Source organism: Hetaerina americana, unplaced genomic scaffold, assembly GCF_022747635.1.
Source record: "Hetaerina americana unplaced genomic scaffold, ioHetAmer1.1.p SCAF_1, whole genome shotgun sequence".
In the NCBI taxonomy this organism is placed as follows: domain Eukaryota; kingdom Metazoa; phylum Arthropoda; class Insecta; order Odonata; family Calopterygidae; genus Hetaerina; species Hetaerina americana.
In genome coordinates, this window is record NW_027286069.1 from 92,769,388 (window position 1) to 92,785,927 (window position 16,540).

At 34.1% G+C, this 16,540-nt stretch overlaps 1 protein-coding gene across 4 annotated transcripts in view; it reads right to left on the minus strand.

The window, feature by feature from the left end:
- Positions 1-4,254: 4,254 nt before the first annotated feature.
- The window catches only part of Tomosyn (syntaxin-binding protein tomosyn), a 376,266-nt gene continuing 363,980 nt past the window's right edge, over positions 4,255-16,540 (minus strand). For all 4 annotated transcript variants that reach the window (XM_071593464.1, XM_071593456.1, XM_071593448.1 and 1 more), the window contains 3 exons: positions 14,691-14,786; positions 13,366-13,490; positions 4,255-10,194 (listed from right to left, as the gene is read on the minus strand). In XM_071593464.1, the coding sequence (XP_071449565.1) occupies positions 9,821-10,194; positions 13,366-13,490; positions 14,691-14,786 (595 nt within the window). In that variant the 3' untranslated portion in view covers positions 4,255-9,820. The remainder of the gene's footprint in view (positions 10,195-13,365; positions 13,491-14,690; positions 14,787-16,540) is intronic.

The following is a 16,540-nucleotide window of genomic DNA, read 5'->3' on the forward strand; positions in this document are numbered from 1 at the left end:
GGGGTTAGTCATCACCAACACTTGGTTTAGACACCACAAAAGACGCAGGTATACATGGAAAATGCCAGGTGACTCATAAAGGTATCAGCTAGATTATGTCCTCGTTAGACACAGGTTTAGGAACCTTGTGATATATTCGCACGGCTTCCCGGGAGCGGATGCGGACTCTGACCACAATTTAGTGGTTATCAAATGTAGCGTCCGTTTCAAAAAGTTAAGGCAGGGGCGGCGAGTCAGAAAATGGAATGTAGAAGCGCTAAATGGATTGGCAAGGAAGGAGTACCACCAGGCTGTAAAGGAAATCATGGAGAACGGTAAAGAGCTAAGTACTATCGAAGAAAAATGGGAAAGTTTCAAGAAAGGGTTGTCTAAAGCCGCAAAAGACACTATTGGAACCGTTAACGCTAAAAGGACTAGGAAACCATGGATCACGGATGAGATGATTACAAAGATGGATGAGCGGCGAAAATGGAAGAATATAAATACAGAATTAGGCAAAATGAAGTACAAAGAATTGAACAATAAATTGAGGCGGGCAACAAATAAAGCAAAAGAAGCATGGTGGAAGACGCAGTGCGAGGATATGGAAAGTCTGAAGAGGAAGGGTGAAATCGGTGCGCTGTCCAGCAAAGTTAAATCTTTATCGGGAAGTAAGAAAGGGAGATCAACGATAGCAGTTAGAGATAAGGCGGGTAAGGTAATAGTTGACACAGGAAAGATCCAAGAGAGATGGAAGGAATATATAGAAGAACTCTATAGTAAAGAGATGAGACCAACAAAGTTAGACATAGAAAAGGAACATGACGTAGAGGAAGATAGCTTAGGTCCAGGCATACTAGACCATGAGATAGAAAGGGCATTAAGGGAGATGAAACTAAATAAGACCGTGGGGGTGGATAATATTCCCGCAGAACTTTAAAAAGGCTTGGGAAAATGTGGGAGGAAGAGGCTATATGGGCTGATCCGTAGTATTTATGAGGAGGGAATCTGGCCGGAAGACTTTGTGAGATCAGTTTTAGTTCCTATTCTGAAAAAGGTAAAGGCTATATCATGTGAGGACTACAGGACGATAAGTTTGATATCCCACGCAGCTAAAGTTGTTCTCAGGATCATAAACAAAAGGATAGAGAGTAGGGCAAATGATTACTTAGGGGATGATCAGTTTGGGTTTAGGAAGGGGAGAGGTACACGTGATGCCATTGCAGTAATGAGATTTTTAATCGAGAGGAATATAGAATACAACCAGGAGGTATTTGCCTGTTTCGTAGATTTCGAAAAAGCGTTTGATAGAGTGAATTGGGAAAAACTAATGAGTATTCTGCAGAAAATAGGAATAGATTGGAGGGAAAGGAGGTTAATCCACAACCTGTACATGTCTCAGACTGCTCAGGTATGAGTGGGGAACGGGGAGTCAGGTTGGGCAGTATTAGGAAGAGGTGTAAGGCAGGGTTGCCCATTATCACCGTTGCTGTTCAACCTGTATGCAGAGGAAATGATTAAAGAGGCATAGGAAGAACTGAAGGTAGGAATGAAGGTGGGCGGGGAATTCATAAAATCAGTTAGGTTTGCTGATGACCAAGCTTTAGTTTGTCAGTCAGCCAAGGGGCTGCAAGCATTGCTTAGTGAATTGGAAATTCAGTGCGACAGGTATGGGATGAGAATCAATATTAATAAAACAAAGGTTATGCGATTTTCTAGAAAGAAAAAGGCTAAGCTCAACATTAAAGTAGGAGGGCAAAAACTAGAGCAGGTAGAACAGTTTACGTATCTCGGAAGTGTTTTGGACCAACACGGTCAAAGTAGTAAGGACATAAGGAGAAGAATTGCGCTAGGCAAATAGGCTTTCACAAGGAGGAGGGAGTTGATGACGGAGACGTTGAGTAAGGATGTTAAGAAAAGACTCGTAAAAACTTTGATATGAAGCGTAGCTATGTACGGCCCGGAAACGTGGTCATTGAAGCAGGAGGATAGACGTATACTGGAGGCTTTCGAAATGTGGGTGTGGAGAAGAAGAAATGGACAGAGAAGAAAACAAACAAGGAAGTACTTGGTATGGTGGGCGAAGAGAGGGGTTTGTTGGGAGAAATCCTATGGAGGCAGGAAAAGTGGATGAAGGGGGTATTGACCGGCAGCGGGATGATGAAGACTGTAATTGAGGGGAGAATGTTAGGCAAACAAGGAAAGGGAAGGAACAGGATAGGGATGTTGGACGGGATGAAGGGAGGAAGAAAGTACTCAGAGCTGAAGAGGGACTTGATGTAGAGTAGGAGGTTGTGTTTTGCTAGGGGCCACAAACTATTTGATTAGTAATTACGTCCATCCAAAAACCTACCTTAACCGGTAGATTACCTAATAATAATAATAGAAGGAATAATGAATGTATGCTGCTTAAATTGATGTCGTCTATGAGTTGAATGCAAATGCTAATTCTGAAAGGAGATTGCAGTCACCACTGCAGAGATGAGGTTCAGCAACATCAAGTAGTATCTATAGCAAATAGGCTGTAAAAGATAAGAAGTGTACAATTTTAATGTGGGCCATCTACTTATTTCATCTCACAGGATAATGATTTTTTAAGTTAGATACAGAGTACATATTAAAAATACTTAGTGTACTTAAAATGCATCCAGAGGGGGAAAGTTTGTACACCTTGGCATGGTACTTCCACATATAGACACAAACTAAACTCTTACATTTCTTACTCCTTATGCTAATGGCAGTAAAAATAATAATTTTGTAAGAGAAGTTAAAGGAAGTGCAAAAATATATTGAAGATAAGATCCACGTTTTTTCAAATTTTATATAATGTTCTTCATATATAATGATTAACAGAACAGGGGTTGGTAGCCCAGCATTTTGTTATTGCCCATAGCCAGATGGATATAGAAAATCAAAAATGTATGAGCTCTTAGGTACCCGTTGAGATAGAAACTGATGCACAACAATTTACAGTAGTTTTTTCCTGTAAAATAAACTTTGAAACAATTTTCCACTTTACTCTTGATTACTTCTACTGAAGACTCAAACTCAAAACTCCAACCAATATTTAGACTCAAAAACCTAGATAATTAAAATTGAACTATTTCAAGTTTTGCGTCATAGTACCACCAACCATAGTTTTCAACCCGAAGGTTGGTTTGATAGGCAATAATAGAGCTCCCTAGTACAAAGCCAAATGGCATGTGAAATTCAGACAATTGGTTATAGGGCATGTGCTGCCTTTGGTTTCCCAGAAAATCTGGTGCCAAAAAATTAACAGGTTTGTGTAAAGCTGAGGGTACCCGAAGGTGTCACCCAGAATACAGCCCAAGTTCCTCCAGTATTAAAACTAAGGCTCCACCCACAAAACTACCATGCCCACTATTAGAGTAAAACCAAAGTCAACAAATCAATAATATGTTATCAAATTTTCTAATGTCCTCAAATTTAGGAAATTTTAACACTGAAATGTTTGAAAAAATAATATTAAATGCAGAAGCTTAAGATTCCATTCAAGGCTCTTTGTAGATAGGCATGATGGAACTCATTACATTTGGTACAGAATGTGAATGATAGAAGATATGATGGTTTAGATTTGCCATTCACCTAGAAAGCTACTCTCTATACCTAAATCTATAGCCATAGGCGCAATATCCTGATGATGATATTTGTAATCACAAATGTATATGGCATGTATGAAATCAGGGTAAACTGAATCATTCAGGCAATACCTATTTGATAAATAAAGGGCACATTAGCAAACTTAAATAGTCTAGGCAAGAGAATTCACAAGATATCAGCAAACATTAACATAAAAAAGTGCTGAAATCAAGAATTCATGTAGAGGTTTCCTGCCCGAGTAAAATTTCAAAAGGAACAATTCGTAATAATTTAGTTTTCAAGTCTTGCATGTTTAACTTTAAAAAGCTTTTTTTTTAAGAAAAGAAAAATTTAAAAAGTAATTCCAGTAAACTTTTGGCTATAGATTTATCTGAATTTCACACTCCCCCGAGAAGCTAATCATGTAAATTGAGAATACTGATTGATTAAAATTAATGATCTGCAGTACTTAATGAAATGTCTACAATGAAACGTGAATTTTATGATTTCTCTTAGTACAATTTTTCTTATTTTCAACTTTGAGTGCCTATTGAGATAATCAAAGTATCATATTATGGTCTCATCTCTTTATACTCTAAAGATGCAGACTCATACAATTATTTAAACTAATGCTACATACTTATGCTAAAATTAAATTTTTAATAAACGTTTTTATTAATTTATCAGAAACAATGTTAACTATTCATTCATGACAACATATTATCAAAACAAATAAATTCATATGCACAAAATCTAGGCTTCAAAAATGAAAACTGTGTACAAAATTGGGTGCAACACAACTCCTTAAGGTTATGACAAAGGATTAATTCCATTGTTTTATTTTTTTGTAGAGGTAATCAAGTTAACATACAAATTTTCAAGGATAGAGTATATTAAGATTTCACATGGGTCTCAAAATATAACTTTCTATTGTCTTAAAACCACTTTAATGAAAATTACAGCGACACAACTTACATAACCACAAACAATTCTGGTAGAATCTATGTTATAGAATATTATTTTAAGCCTCATGGAACTAAACCACTAATAATCTTTCAATCAGGTCTTATCTTGGAAGTGTCCTCATTTTGCTAGAGCAGTACAGTGTTCAGATATACTACAACTAGCTCTCTTATGCCATGAATTGATTGGGCCACTACTACAGTACAACTACGATATCATTTCTAGTGATCAATTTAGAGCTAGTCATTGAAAAGCAACAAAATAATTTTTATACTATCACATAATATGCACCAAGATATCTTGATATATATCTTTTACAATATTCTGTTTCATCCTGAGATACATGGTTAATATACACTGGCCCAATCAAATATTTTTTCATACATTCCATTGTAACATCAACTTTTAAAGGTTCATCTTCACAATTAATAAATATCTTTTCCATTTACAAACACAATTCTCTTTACACTTCTAATCTCATTGTATACTATACAGCAAGTGGGGATGATATAGATATTCAGCTGATAAAACTGACCTACAATATCATACAATTTGGAAGATAGACCTCACTGTACCTAGGACAGTACATAAACTCTTCATTGTGCTGCAAGAATCATACACGAATCAACAGGCACAAACACCCATATATAAATACTACTCACAAAATTAAAGGTAATAGTAAATAGAATGATTCATAATGAAAAATAGAAGTAAAAGTACTTACTCAGATAAAAAATGAAATGCAATAGATCCCTGATCAAGTGACCTCCAACATGACGAGATCATTACAATATTTTTACCCATTATTTATAATGATACGTTACTTAACTGGAATTCTAATAAGCTTCAGTATCTTTTTCAGTGGATTGTTGATACATATATAAAAAAATTTTTTGTTGAAGAAACAGCTTGATGAGGCCTTTTTTATAGTCTTAATAATATTCATTAAATGTTCACACTACTTCAGTGGCTTAAACGGCTCATTTCATAGAAAAATTTCAATAACAAATAACAACTGAATAAATGAAAAAATGGTAAGAAAGTTATATCAATTAAGAAATTAATAGCTTTAATTGGGAAATTAAAAGAAAACATGGCATATCTTTATTATGTATTATGATATTATTTTCTAAATATTATTCATCCCAGATTAAAAACTGAGAGATTCTTTATAACACCCTAATTTTGGTACCTAAGTGAAATGGAACATGACTGAACTTTTAGCCAAAGTAAAACGTGTAAGCAGGTCATCCCAAGTGGCAACGGTTAGTATTTATAAATCCTTTAATACTTATATATTGGCGGTCACTTTCCAAGGGAAATACTGAGATTTTCTAAGTAGCAGTTCAGAGGAAATGCAATACTTTCAATAAAAGAGCTCACAGGGAACGAGCAAATACTAAAGCTAATTTTCTTTTTATTTGTTTACTTATTCCTTTGTAAATTTCATAAATCTTTTCTTAAAACAAATGCCCTCGTCTTGTTCCCTTTATTTAAAGGCAGTCTTGAAAAAGCTTGCTTCCATGCAAATATGTCAGGCAAAAATGGTCATATTCCCATTTTCCATGGGTTATTTCTATCAAACCTAAGTATTAATGGAATTATTAGCATACCATTTTCAGTTCAAATATTTTGCTAAATAAAATACAATTTGAGGAGGCCTGTTTTAGAATGTTTTGCCATGCTTGAAAAGATTTGTTTTTTTTTTGGAAGAATGGCCACTCTGACGTGCTGCTATAAATAAGGTAAATAACCAACCAATAACAAAGTGTTCTTTTACTTAGGATGTGATAGTAAAATTATGATTCTTACACAAAATTATCAATATAAAAATTATAAAATATTACAACAGACAGTAACATACTTACTCCATCAGTTCCAAGTTAACTACAGTCATGCACATATATTTTCAACAAATACATTGCAAGGAAGCATTTTTTTGGGAAGGAAGCAAAAATCAGATATGACTAGCTCAATGGTAAGAATATCAACAGTCAGACCAAAACTCGCAACCAAAATTATTTTATAGGTGCAGGAATATAACCAGCACATAAGCTAATCAAACCTTCAAAAATAATTAATGACACTAACTTCAGAGTAGTTGGAATGTCAAAAGGCTCCAGACCTACCATGTTAAGTAATAATATTATTTCAAAGAAATTGAAATCTAAAATGTATGGAATGAAATGGTTTATTAGAGTTTCACAAACAATGGCATCATTTGTACTGGTAGAGAACAAAATTTGAGTAAAAACCTTCCATGGCAAAAGACAGCTCTTTAATATTCTTTTATTTGAGGCTTACCATGTCATCTTCAGCTATGAAATGTTCATCAATATATCTCATCCTGCAAAGTAATTTTATTACAAAGATATCTGCCTTTACCATCTTTGTTCAAGGTTGGTCTTTTTCTTTAATAATAGCCATTGATTTAAAAAAATTGAAACTCACTCTAGAACTTTTAACATGTGACTCATATGATTCTGATTTGCTAGTGTTGTGGTGAATTCGTGTAGTTCCTCATATTAATTTATAAGTTAAAATGTCTATAAGTACTTAACAATGGTTATAATAAATTTTTAAACATTTCAACAAACACATTATATGGCATTAGTACTTAATAATTACAACTGAGTCATATATATTATATTTATGTAGCACCGACTGGTCTTTCCAGCAAACAGATGAGGCCATGCCTTCATAACAGTTTACCAATTATGTGGCATGCTTTTTTATTTTTAGTTTCTTTCTTATTTTAGACCAGGTAACTCACACCAGCAGAACATGATAATCTAAATTTAATCACATAGCCAACCTTTCAATACCTCAGTGTGGCATAGTTAGATAAACCATGTTCTGTGTCAGAACTTTTTATGATAATAATTTAATCAATTTTCAATAAAATAATTAAAAATGTCACATGTACTCTAAAACACTCATTCTCACAGTTCACTGCCACTTCTGAGAAATTATTAACTTCTCAAGAGTGATTTAAGTTCGGATCAGGATGAAAACATCCACACGGTAAACAAAAACTCAATGAAGACAACACGACAACAGGCATATAAAATAGATACGGAAGTATTTTTGCTAACAAATTATTTGCCACACAAATGTGTATTTAGTCCATGCCATTTGCAACTATGCTTTCCTCACTTCCTACAATGATGCGCACAACGGTGCACGACCAGTGCGAAACCAATCACAGCATACTTGCTTTTCATAATACTTTTTAGAGGTTGGGATCAACTATATTAATTACTATTGCATATAAGTTTATATTTTCCTATTCAAAAGACTGATTGTTGTAACAAACAGCCCAAATCACTTTCTTAGTGAGTAGTATATTTCAAGATGGAAGGTTATACCACCTAGTCATGAATAAACATGATCCCAATCCCTTTTTGTCTAATGTCCAAAGAAGACCAGTGTGGGTTAAACTATTGATGCCCAACTTAAGAATCAATGAAGCTCAAACACCACCCTTGTGTGTGAAACTTGTATGCACTGAGCAAGTATACATAGGAAAGCTTGTATACAGCTCTACCAAACTGGATAACTTTGCTCTAAGTAGCTCAATCAAATGATTGGCTATTAGTGATCATAAAAATAATGCAGAGCAAACATCCACTTGGTAACTGGAAGAGCCCAATACTATTTGCTCCAGCAGATAGCCTTTTAGTATATGCTCATTAGCTTGCCAATTGGCTTATAAGCTCCAGCAATTTTCATTTGTTATTATGATACGAAAAATTTAATTATTGAGAATTGTGCTCTTTTTGTTTCAGTACTATCAAAACATTTCCAACGATTTTTCTGTAGGTATACAAGCAAAATTGAAATAGGCATGCTGTTACAAATATAACTACATTTCATTCTCAGTACTAATATTAAAATCAATCAACAAATGAAGCCACAATGCTAAAAATGCATAAACCTTGCTATAAATGTCCACTGTTCATTTGTGCAAATATTTGGATCACTTCCCCCATACTTGAAAACAGCCAAATATATATTAATCAATCAATAAAAAAGGCTAAAATAAAACATTATAATTATCATTGGCATTTCTGAGCATCAGTTAATTCTTAACATTCATAGTGACAAATTCATAAAAGAATTCTTATTTGAATACATAATATGCTGATATTTAAATTACATAGCATTAGTAACTGGAAATTCAACAATAGAAATTAAAGAGTTTACAATAAATTTGAAATATAAGCACTATAAATCAAGACTTTGGTATTGTGTCAGAAATACAGCAGATCAATTAGTGCAAAAATTATTCCGTCAAATATTCAGATCAACCAGGGCAACTGCTCCAGCTACCAATGCAAAATAATAACTCAGGAGAAAATTTTTTGCATGACCGTGGGAGGTAGATTTTAACATTATGATACTTTTGTAACTCTTACTAAAGAATCAATCGAACTCTTCACCAGTAAAATAAATATTAGATAGGAATAATAATCTTAAGAAAAATGAATTGCATAAAAGTAACACTTCCAAACTCAGAATAATTCATGATATTAAAAAATAATTCCATAAATCTTTCAAGTTATACGTTGACAAGAATGAAAGTTAGAATCATAAGGGAGCTCTCATGCAAGAATTTTCTACCAGTGGATGGGAATCACATATAGCCTCAAGAGTTTGTGAAACATTAACTGCAGGATTTATTTGAAGTCTATTTTCCTGCACAACACGTTGAATAACTGGCCCTGTATGATGCTTTCTTGATTAACTCTCAGCAATATAGTCAAGGACACAATCATAATGGAACAGATTTCCAGGTCAGAAAAGTTGCTATCTCACTAATGTTTTGTTTGCTCTATAAACCACACCATATTCCATTGCAGAGCCTGCAAGGTAATACACAATCCACAGACCATTTCAACTGCATTACCTCATGGATGTGTTTTACCACTCCAATAAAAAAAATAATTAACGCTTTCATAGGCCATATCCTCAGCCAAATATTTTTTTCTCTTCTTTCACCCAATTACCTGTGCAAACATCACAGTCCCCTGGGATTTTTTTTCCAGCTAAAGGAAGAGCATTAAAGCTTGAGAACCCACATGGTACTACTACAAGAACCAGTCCAGTTCTGTTTGTGGAAATTCAAAATAGCACATCCTCTTCCTCAACTCCTAGAACTATGAAATACTTTTTCCATTCAGCACACCCATGTTATTTAAAAAAGCCTAGATAATAGACCTGGTGCTGTCCCCTAAAGAAAGATTATGACACAATGGCTCCATACACCTCCGCCCTCTCACAGCTGGTACCACTTCTTGTCCTTATATTTGAGCATCACCTGGTGAGCTGAGTGTGAGAAATTCTCAGCCTCATTCATCATCCTCTGGGATCTTTCCTCCAAGAGGCCCAGTTTCTCCCCTCTCTCTACAACTGCTTGATGAGCCCTCCATACTTCCCCACTCACGCTCCCTGCCCTTACGTTCAACTGCTCCATCTGGCTAGGTGCAGTGCTTGGAGAGGAGGGATTCCTCCCTTCAATCGATGATGAGGCTCCCGAGGAAGAACTGGGAGGAGTCGATGAGGATGGATTTGTTCCTGATATACTGGTGGCACAGGGTCCTGGTATGTGCCGTGCAACACTCCTCGATGCTCTCCCACTGGCCTCACCAACTATATGATAAAAGGTTTCGCAAAAGTTATTGAGTGTATGGATCTAAGAACTAATACCTCTCATGCCCTCTGTCATATCTGTTACACTTTGAACTTTTTAATTATGAACGATTCCAGCTTGTAGTTGATTTTAAAGTAAGCCTTGTATGAACTTGAATTTCAAAAAATAAAAAGAAACTAATTCTTATGGCATGATTTTGTCTTTTTCATGACAATAAATTGGTATGGGGCAAATTAATCAGTAAAACTATTATCCCCCAATAACATCACATGGCCAGATTAGTTTCTCTTGGCCGACTATTAACAAAAATTATGAATGTTCCTTATTTTTTTTTTAAAGAAGATAATTTTAAAAGAAAACAAGGCCTCATTATAGACTTAAACAATTCTCACTGGAAAGAATTTTTAGTTTCCTCAAACAAAATGGCCATATTTTAGTTGATAAAAAGCAATTACTTTATCATGTATCCGGAATTTTACTAAAATAATTTTCAATTTTAATGTTATTTGGCAAATAATGGAAGTTTTCATTTCTTATTGAACAACAAAATATTGCATGAATGAATCATACATCTCTAATCATGATATTGCTGCTATTCCTTAAAAGCTGCAGTGATTGATGAAATGAATGCTTTCATAAACAGCCAATTATGAAACATTATAATATTCTAATTTTGGAGTATAGCTTAGAAGAGTCATCCCTGTTTGACATATTTACCACCAAAAAAGAAAAAAGACTAACAAATAAGCACAATAATTCTTCATATGTATTGCAGAAAGGCTACCACAGAACACGAAAGGCAACCAACTTATACATAAATTGGCCAAAAATGTGATAATTTCAGCAATGACAATGACCAAAATTTGAACAGCATCAAATGGTGTCATCTATCACTGGTAGACAAAAATGGATAAAAAAGTGATGCACATATTTTCAGAATCATCAATAAAAAACCAAAATGATTGATTTATTACATAAAACTTTCATAAAAAGTTAACAGGAACAACAATAAGTTATTATAAAACAGGTAAACTCTAAGTGGATGACATATAATAGTGTAAATAAATACTTGGATGATACCACATTTTCTTATCTTCCCTGTGTAATTCTTTTACTCTTTCATTACAACCATACTTAATACTTTTAGTTTTAGCTGTGACTATTGACATTTTCCTAACTGATATGGAAAAAGTAATAATCCCCAGAGTGCAATATTAATACAAAAACCATTGACATTTTTATTCTCCTTAACAATGACTTTTACCCATTTGAATTTTATGGGGTACCCTGATTCGCTCCATGCATGCACCAAGATGTGAATCATGCTTTCCTTGTTGCTCTTTGATGGTTTTGCTAGCAAACATTGATTGATATCCATGTCTCTCCAGGATAGGATTTCCCACAAGAGCAAGAAACTTCACATGTTCCTTAGTATCACTGCTGTAGAATTCTGCCCTTCAGCCTAGGGCAGGGGTGGCAAAACTATTGCATATATGACCAAAGTGGCACGCAGAGCTCGGAGGATGCTATGGGCAAGTCCGCAGTGATCACTTGATAATTCGACATGCAAGTCCAGAGTATTATCTTATTAAACATGTGAATATTGGCACTCAATCGCCTAAAGGTACACCATCCTTAGCCTAAGGGGTAAGTACAGGCACTGTTTTACGTTGTTGAATCTCATGAAAATACTATGTTTATTCAGGATTTAGGCGATATTTTCTGTGATTCCCAAATTAATATAGTCTGATCTAACTTTTTGGATATGGCTCTGTATCCTCATCTGACTCATCATTATTTATGACTGATTGTTGGCCTCTTTTTTTCTCATTTCATGGTCTATTTTTGGGCCATGTATTTTCAGCAGCCATTTCTTTTTAGAACTACAACTAGGTGTTTCTTCTCAATGGTAAATAAATTGTCATCCGGCATGCCAAGGGCACAATGTATCAATGCCTCTACTAGTGAATAGTCTACACGTGGAATACCACAAGAGGTGAGTCATTTTGATCATGTTAGCTGATCCTTGGAAAGGAGCATTGGGTAAAAGTGAAACAATATAAAAAAACAAGAATACCACTATTGTTGATGGTGAGGTTTTTTAGTGGTTGATAAAATTGATGGAATTCTTCAGAAAACACATGTTTTCCCAACATGAAGTAACAGTGACTCCACTACACACATGGCCAGTTGGTAGGTAGGCGCAAGATTCTGACTCACCTCTGGCCAGAGCGGTACTCCCTTTCTGTTAATTTTTGATGACCTATACAACCTTGTGTCTTGATTGTGGATGGGAGGGAATCTCCTGCAGGGATTCATGATTTTTTGATAATGGCCATGGTGTAACATTCTGTTCCTATTATCAGATCAGTGCCCAGATTCCTGTAGATTGGACCCTAAAAAATGTGCACACTTTTCTTTCATAGTTCTCTTTTGTGATTAGAAAGGTAGCATTTCCTTTGTCCATGGGTAATGTGGGATCTTTGATTCCAAATTGGCAGCTTTTCATTCAAACTCATCACCATAATAAGTGCCCTAGTTAAGGCTTTGGCTGAACTCAAGAAGTTCATAAACTGTGGTAGTTTATAATGAACTGACACTTTGAAACAGGAAATTCTGAAGGAATAATTGGTGGAAACTGATAGGTTTTCTCGGTCAGCTGTTTCAAAAAGGATGCTACCAATTAATAATTAGGAAATGTTCTTTTAGTTTGCTGAAGGAACCATTCCTCTTTTCAACACAGAGATGAGCAGATATAAGCGCCCTTCAGAAAAATCACAGGAATAGCTATTTGGAGGATGGGAGAAGATGCTGCCAAGGTGTAACTGCTCTCGGCAGTGGTAATTATATACCAACATTCCAAAGAAAGTCAGGGCTAAATAATAAATGAAAAAGAAAAACTTTGTTCCAATCCACCACTTTATTTCAGGTTTTCGAAGCTACTATTAAGAAGCTACGGCATCTACCTCAGGTACCTGAGGATGATGCCGTAGCGTCGAAACTAGTCGTACCTGAAATAAAGTGGTGGATTGGAACAAAGTTTTTCTTTTTCATTTATTAAAATGAACTTCCACAAAGTTGAGGCTGAAACTATTGAGATAATAAAGTCAGGGCTTTTAATTTCTTTTGGTACAATAAAATTTATATTAAATATTTTTAATCTGACTTACATAATTCTTCCCTGTCAAGGGTTCGGATTCCTCCACCAAAGAGCCCTTTAAAGAAACTTTCTTTTGGAGCTTCAGGCATTTCTTCAGTCATGAATAGCTCAGCTACCATCTCAGGCATGCTTGCACTATTTCAATTAAAAAATGTTGAATTAATCATATGTCAAACATTTTATTACCACTTCAAATTTGTGATTCACAGATTGAACTAAACTTAATTTTAACCTAACCTACTACATCAACCTTATTAATTTCTATAAAAGAAGGCAAGATTTTGTCCTTATATACTTTTCAATATTCTGGGATAGTAGCCATTCTCCTTGAACAGATTTACCAATTATGCCAATGTTGGCAGACAATTTTGACAACCCAGTGTACTGCAGAGAATGATGCAAATGAAATGGTATAACAGAATAAAAAATTAAGAAGTACTTCCAAAAGTTGGTAAAGAGAGAAGCTTATAGTAGGAGAAACTTACAAGTAGAAGAGGGAAAATAATTGGACTCATCATGAGGAAGATAATAAGATACTGAAGATCACAATCGAAGGAAGGGGAAAAATAACAAAGGAAGGCTTAGGATTAACTTTACAGAAATAAGCAATGGAAAATGTTGGTGCAAGGAACTATGAGTGAAGAATGGTAGGATATAGATTGGAAAGCTTTTTCTCACAGATTCTTGTATTGACAACCTATGATAATGAATATTGAAGTAACCTGGATTAAAAATCTATTAAACTTTTGGACTGATGGGATCAATGGTGGATTCCATAATCCCAGCTAACCAAAAAAAAGAAATTGGATGACAATTATTTTCTAACCACAGGCAGCCTATTTCAGTTGTACCATAAATTATAATGACTGGCATCTCAGATATATGATCACTGACAATATTTTGGCTATTTAACAGAGGTGATAGATCTACCTTATAGCCTATAAAGAAAAACTTAATCAATGATATTTTCAACTATAATATCTATAATTTGGCAGGTTAATTATTTTAAAAGTAAGTTGCCACTCAGTTTTGAACAAATTACATTTTATTTTACCTCAAAAACATAAACTCTTACTTTACTAACTATCTTTACTACCATGATCCCATTCCTGTGATGCATGTGATCAACTTTCCTTGCAACTGGGTAGCTTTTTAATGCAATGAAAAACATTTAGAATTACTTGAATAAACTTGAAGGTAATTTCACACTTCTATTAATGTGTAATAAATATGAAAAATAACAAGTTAAAAAAATGCATTAAATTACCATGATTATTAATTTATTGGATATTTACTGTCCATCACATGCACATAATAATCAGTATGAAAACTTACCAAAACTCAGATGAAACTGTGAACTGTTGCACTTCTGAAGGAGAGCAGATATAAAGACCATGACCACGATTGCTAAAGCAAAATGTCCGTGCTATCCTGTATTCAAGAAATGTCCCCAAGACCAAACAGGAAAAACTTTAGTAGTCAAATAATGTAAATGCCTAAGAACATACTTTAATACAGTAGATATCAAATGAAGTTCTATAGGCCATAGTTTGCATGTGACAGTTTCTTGATTGAAATTTATCATGTGACAATCACAGCATGAACAAATTTTATCCAATAAAACATAAAAATTGTATACCCTTCTGTTATAGTGACCGATTGATTAACGAGGTGTACAATGTGTACAGAATGAATTTGACTTGTGTTAAGACAGTATGAGCACACAGAAGGGGTTTCAGAATTTTCAATATCAAGTTGTTAAAGAAGAATTAAAACTTAGTCAAAGCATATTTTGAAATACAAATATGTAATGCATATGTATATATGATTTTTAAAGTTTTATAAACAGTTTACTTGTCACAGTCACATAATTTTAAGGAATGGGTGATCTATGAAAAAATATGATGCACTCCAAAAAGCAAGTCTGCCTTTAAGGAAAGGATGCAATGATAAGATTAAACATAGTTGCGGGGACAAGCACAGAGGTTGATGAATAATAAGCAAGAAAAAGATTATTTTAGGCATTGCATAGCTGCAACCATCTCGTGCGCTTGTCAGACATCAATAGCTATTTGGCTGGAAGCTTCATTGATTAAAGCCATGATGGTGCAATCATGATTTGAAAAATATATAGATGGGAAATTATGCTCTTTTATAAAGCTATGACAAAAATTCCACAATCCATTTTCAGCACCAGTTGCCATTCCGGGAACCAAAATGAGGTCATCTGTCTTTAGCAAGGTTGAACTAAGATATTAAAAATGAATAAAACAAAAATTTCAATTTTCCATTCCTATCTGTTTCATGCAAAAGCTGAGTAATACAATTAATTAAGTATTCTTTATGACTACAGTAATCCACATCATATATGTAAAAATATCTCCAAAATTTATACCTATTGAAGCTGACAAGTTATATCTAAGAAATAAAATGAGCAATTTCCCAGCTATTACATCCATCTGGCTGACTTACAAAGCCTGCTGAATTTAATCTATAACAGTTAACTTAGATCTATTTAAATTATTATTGAGAACTGTAATTACAAAGATAATTACAATAATGCCTAAAACATCATGAGTGTGCAACATCATTTAAAGAAAAACATCAATTAAGAACCACACACAATATGACACACTTGTTGAACTATGCATGGATTTTGAAAAAAAATATGTAATTACAAAAATTACGTATTACTCTGAATGATTTTTGTGGAGTTTGTACATGATTTAAAATGTTGTCTTGTTGGTGTATTCAATGTTAAACAGTCACTAATACCACAATTATTAGTCCATATTTCATAATTGAAATTAATTCCTGCAAAGGATCCATGTGAATAAATTTTCCTTATATTTTATAAATGAATGGATATAAGTGTAAATTGTACACAGGAGTGATATAAAATATAGGACTCTCAAGTTAAGTTTTGATCTGGTTAGATACTCCCACAAAAATCTCTCAGCTAAAAGAAAAAGAAAGCACATTATCAAAGACATTAGAACTGCATACATCTATAAAGGGAGTGAAATTGACAGGAGAGAAATTTACCATCAGACAAATCATTTTAAAGTAAAGATCAGTTACATTTTAAAGATTTACATCAACCAACTAAGGAAATCCTAAGAGTAAATTATTCATTAGCTGAAAATCAACAAAAGTTATTGAGTTAAAATGAATTCATGTTTTAT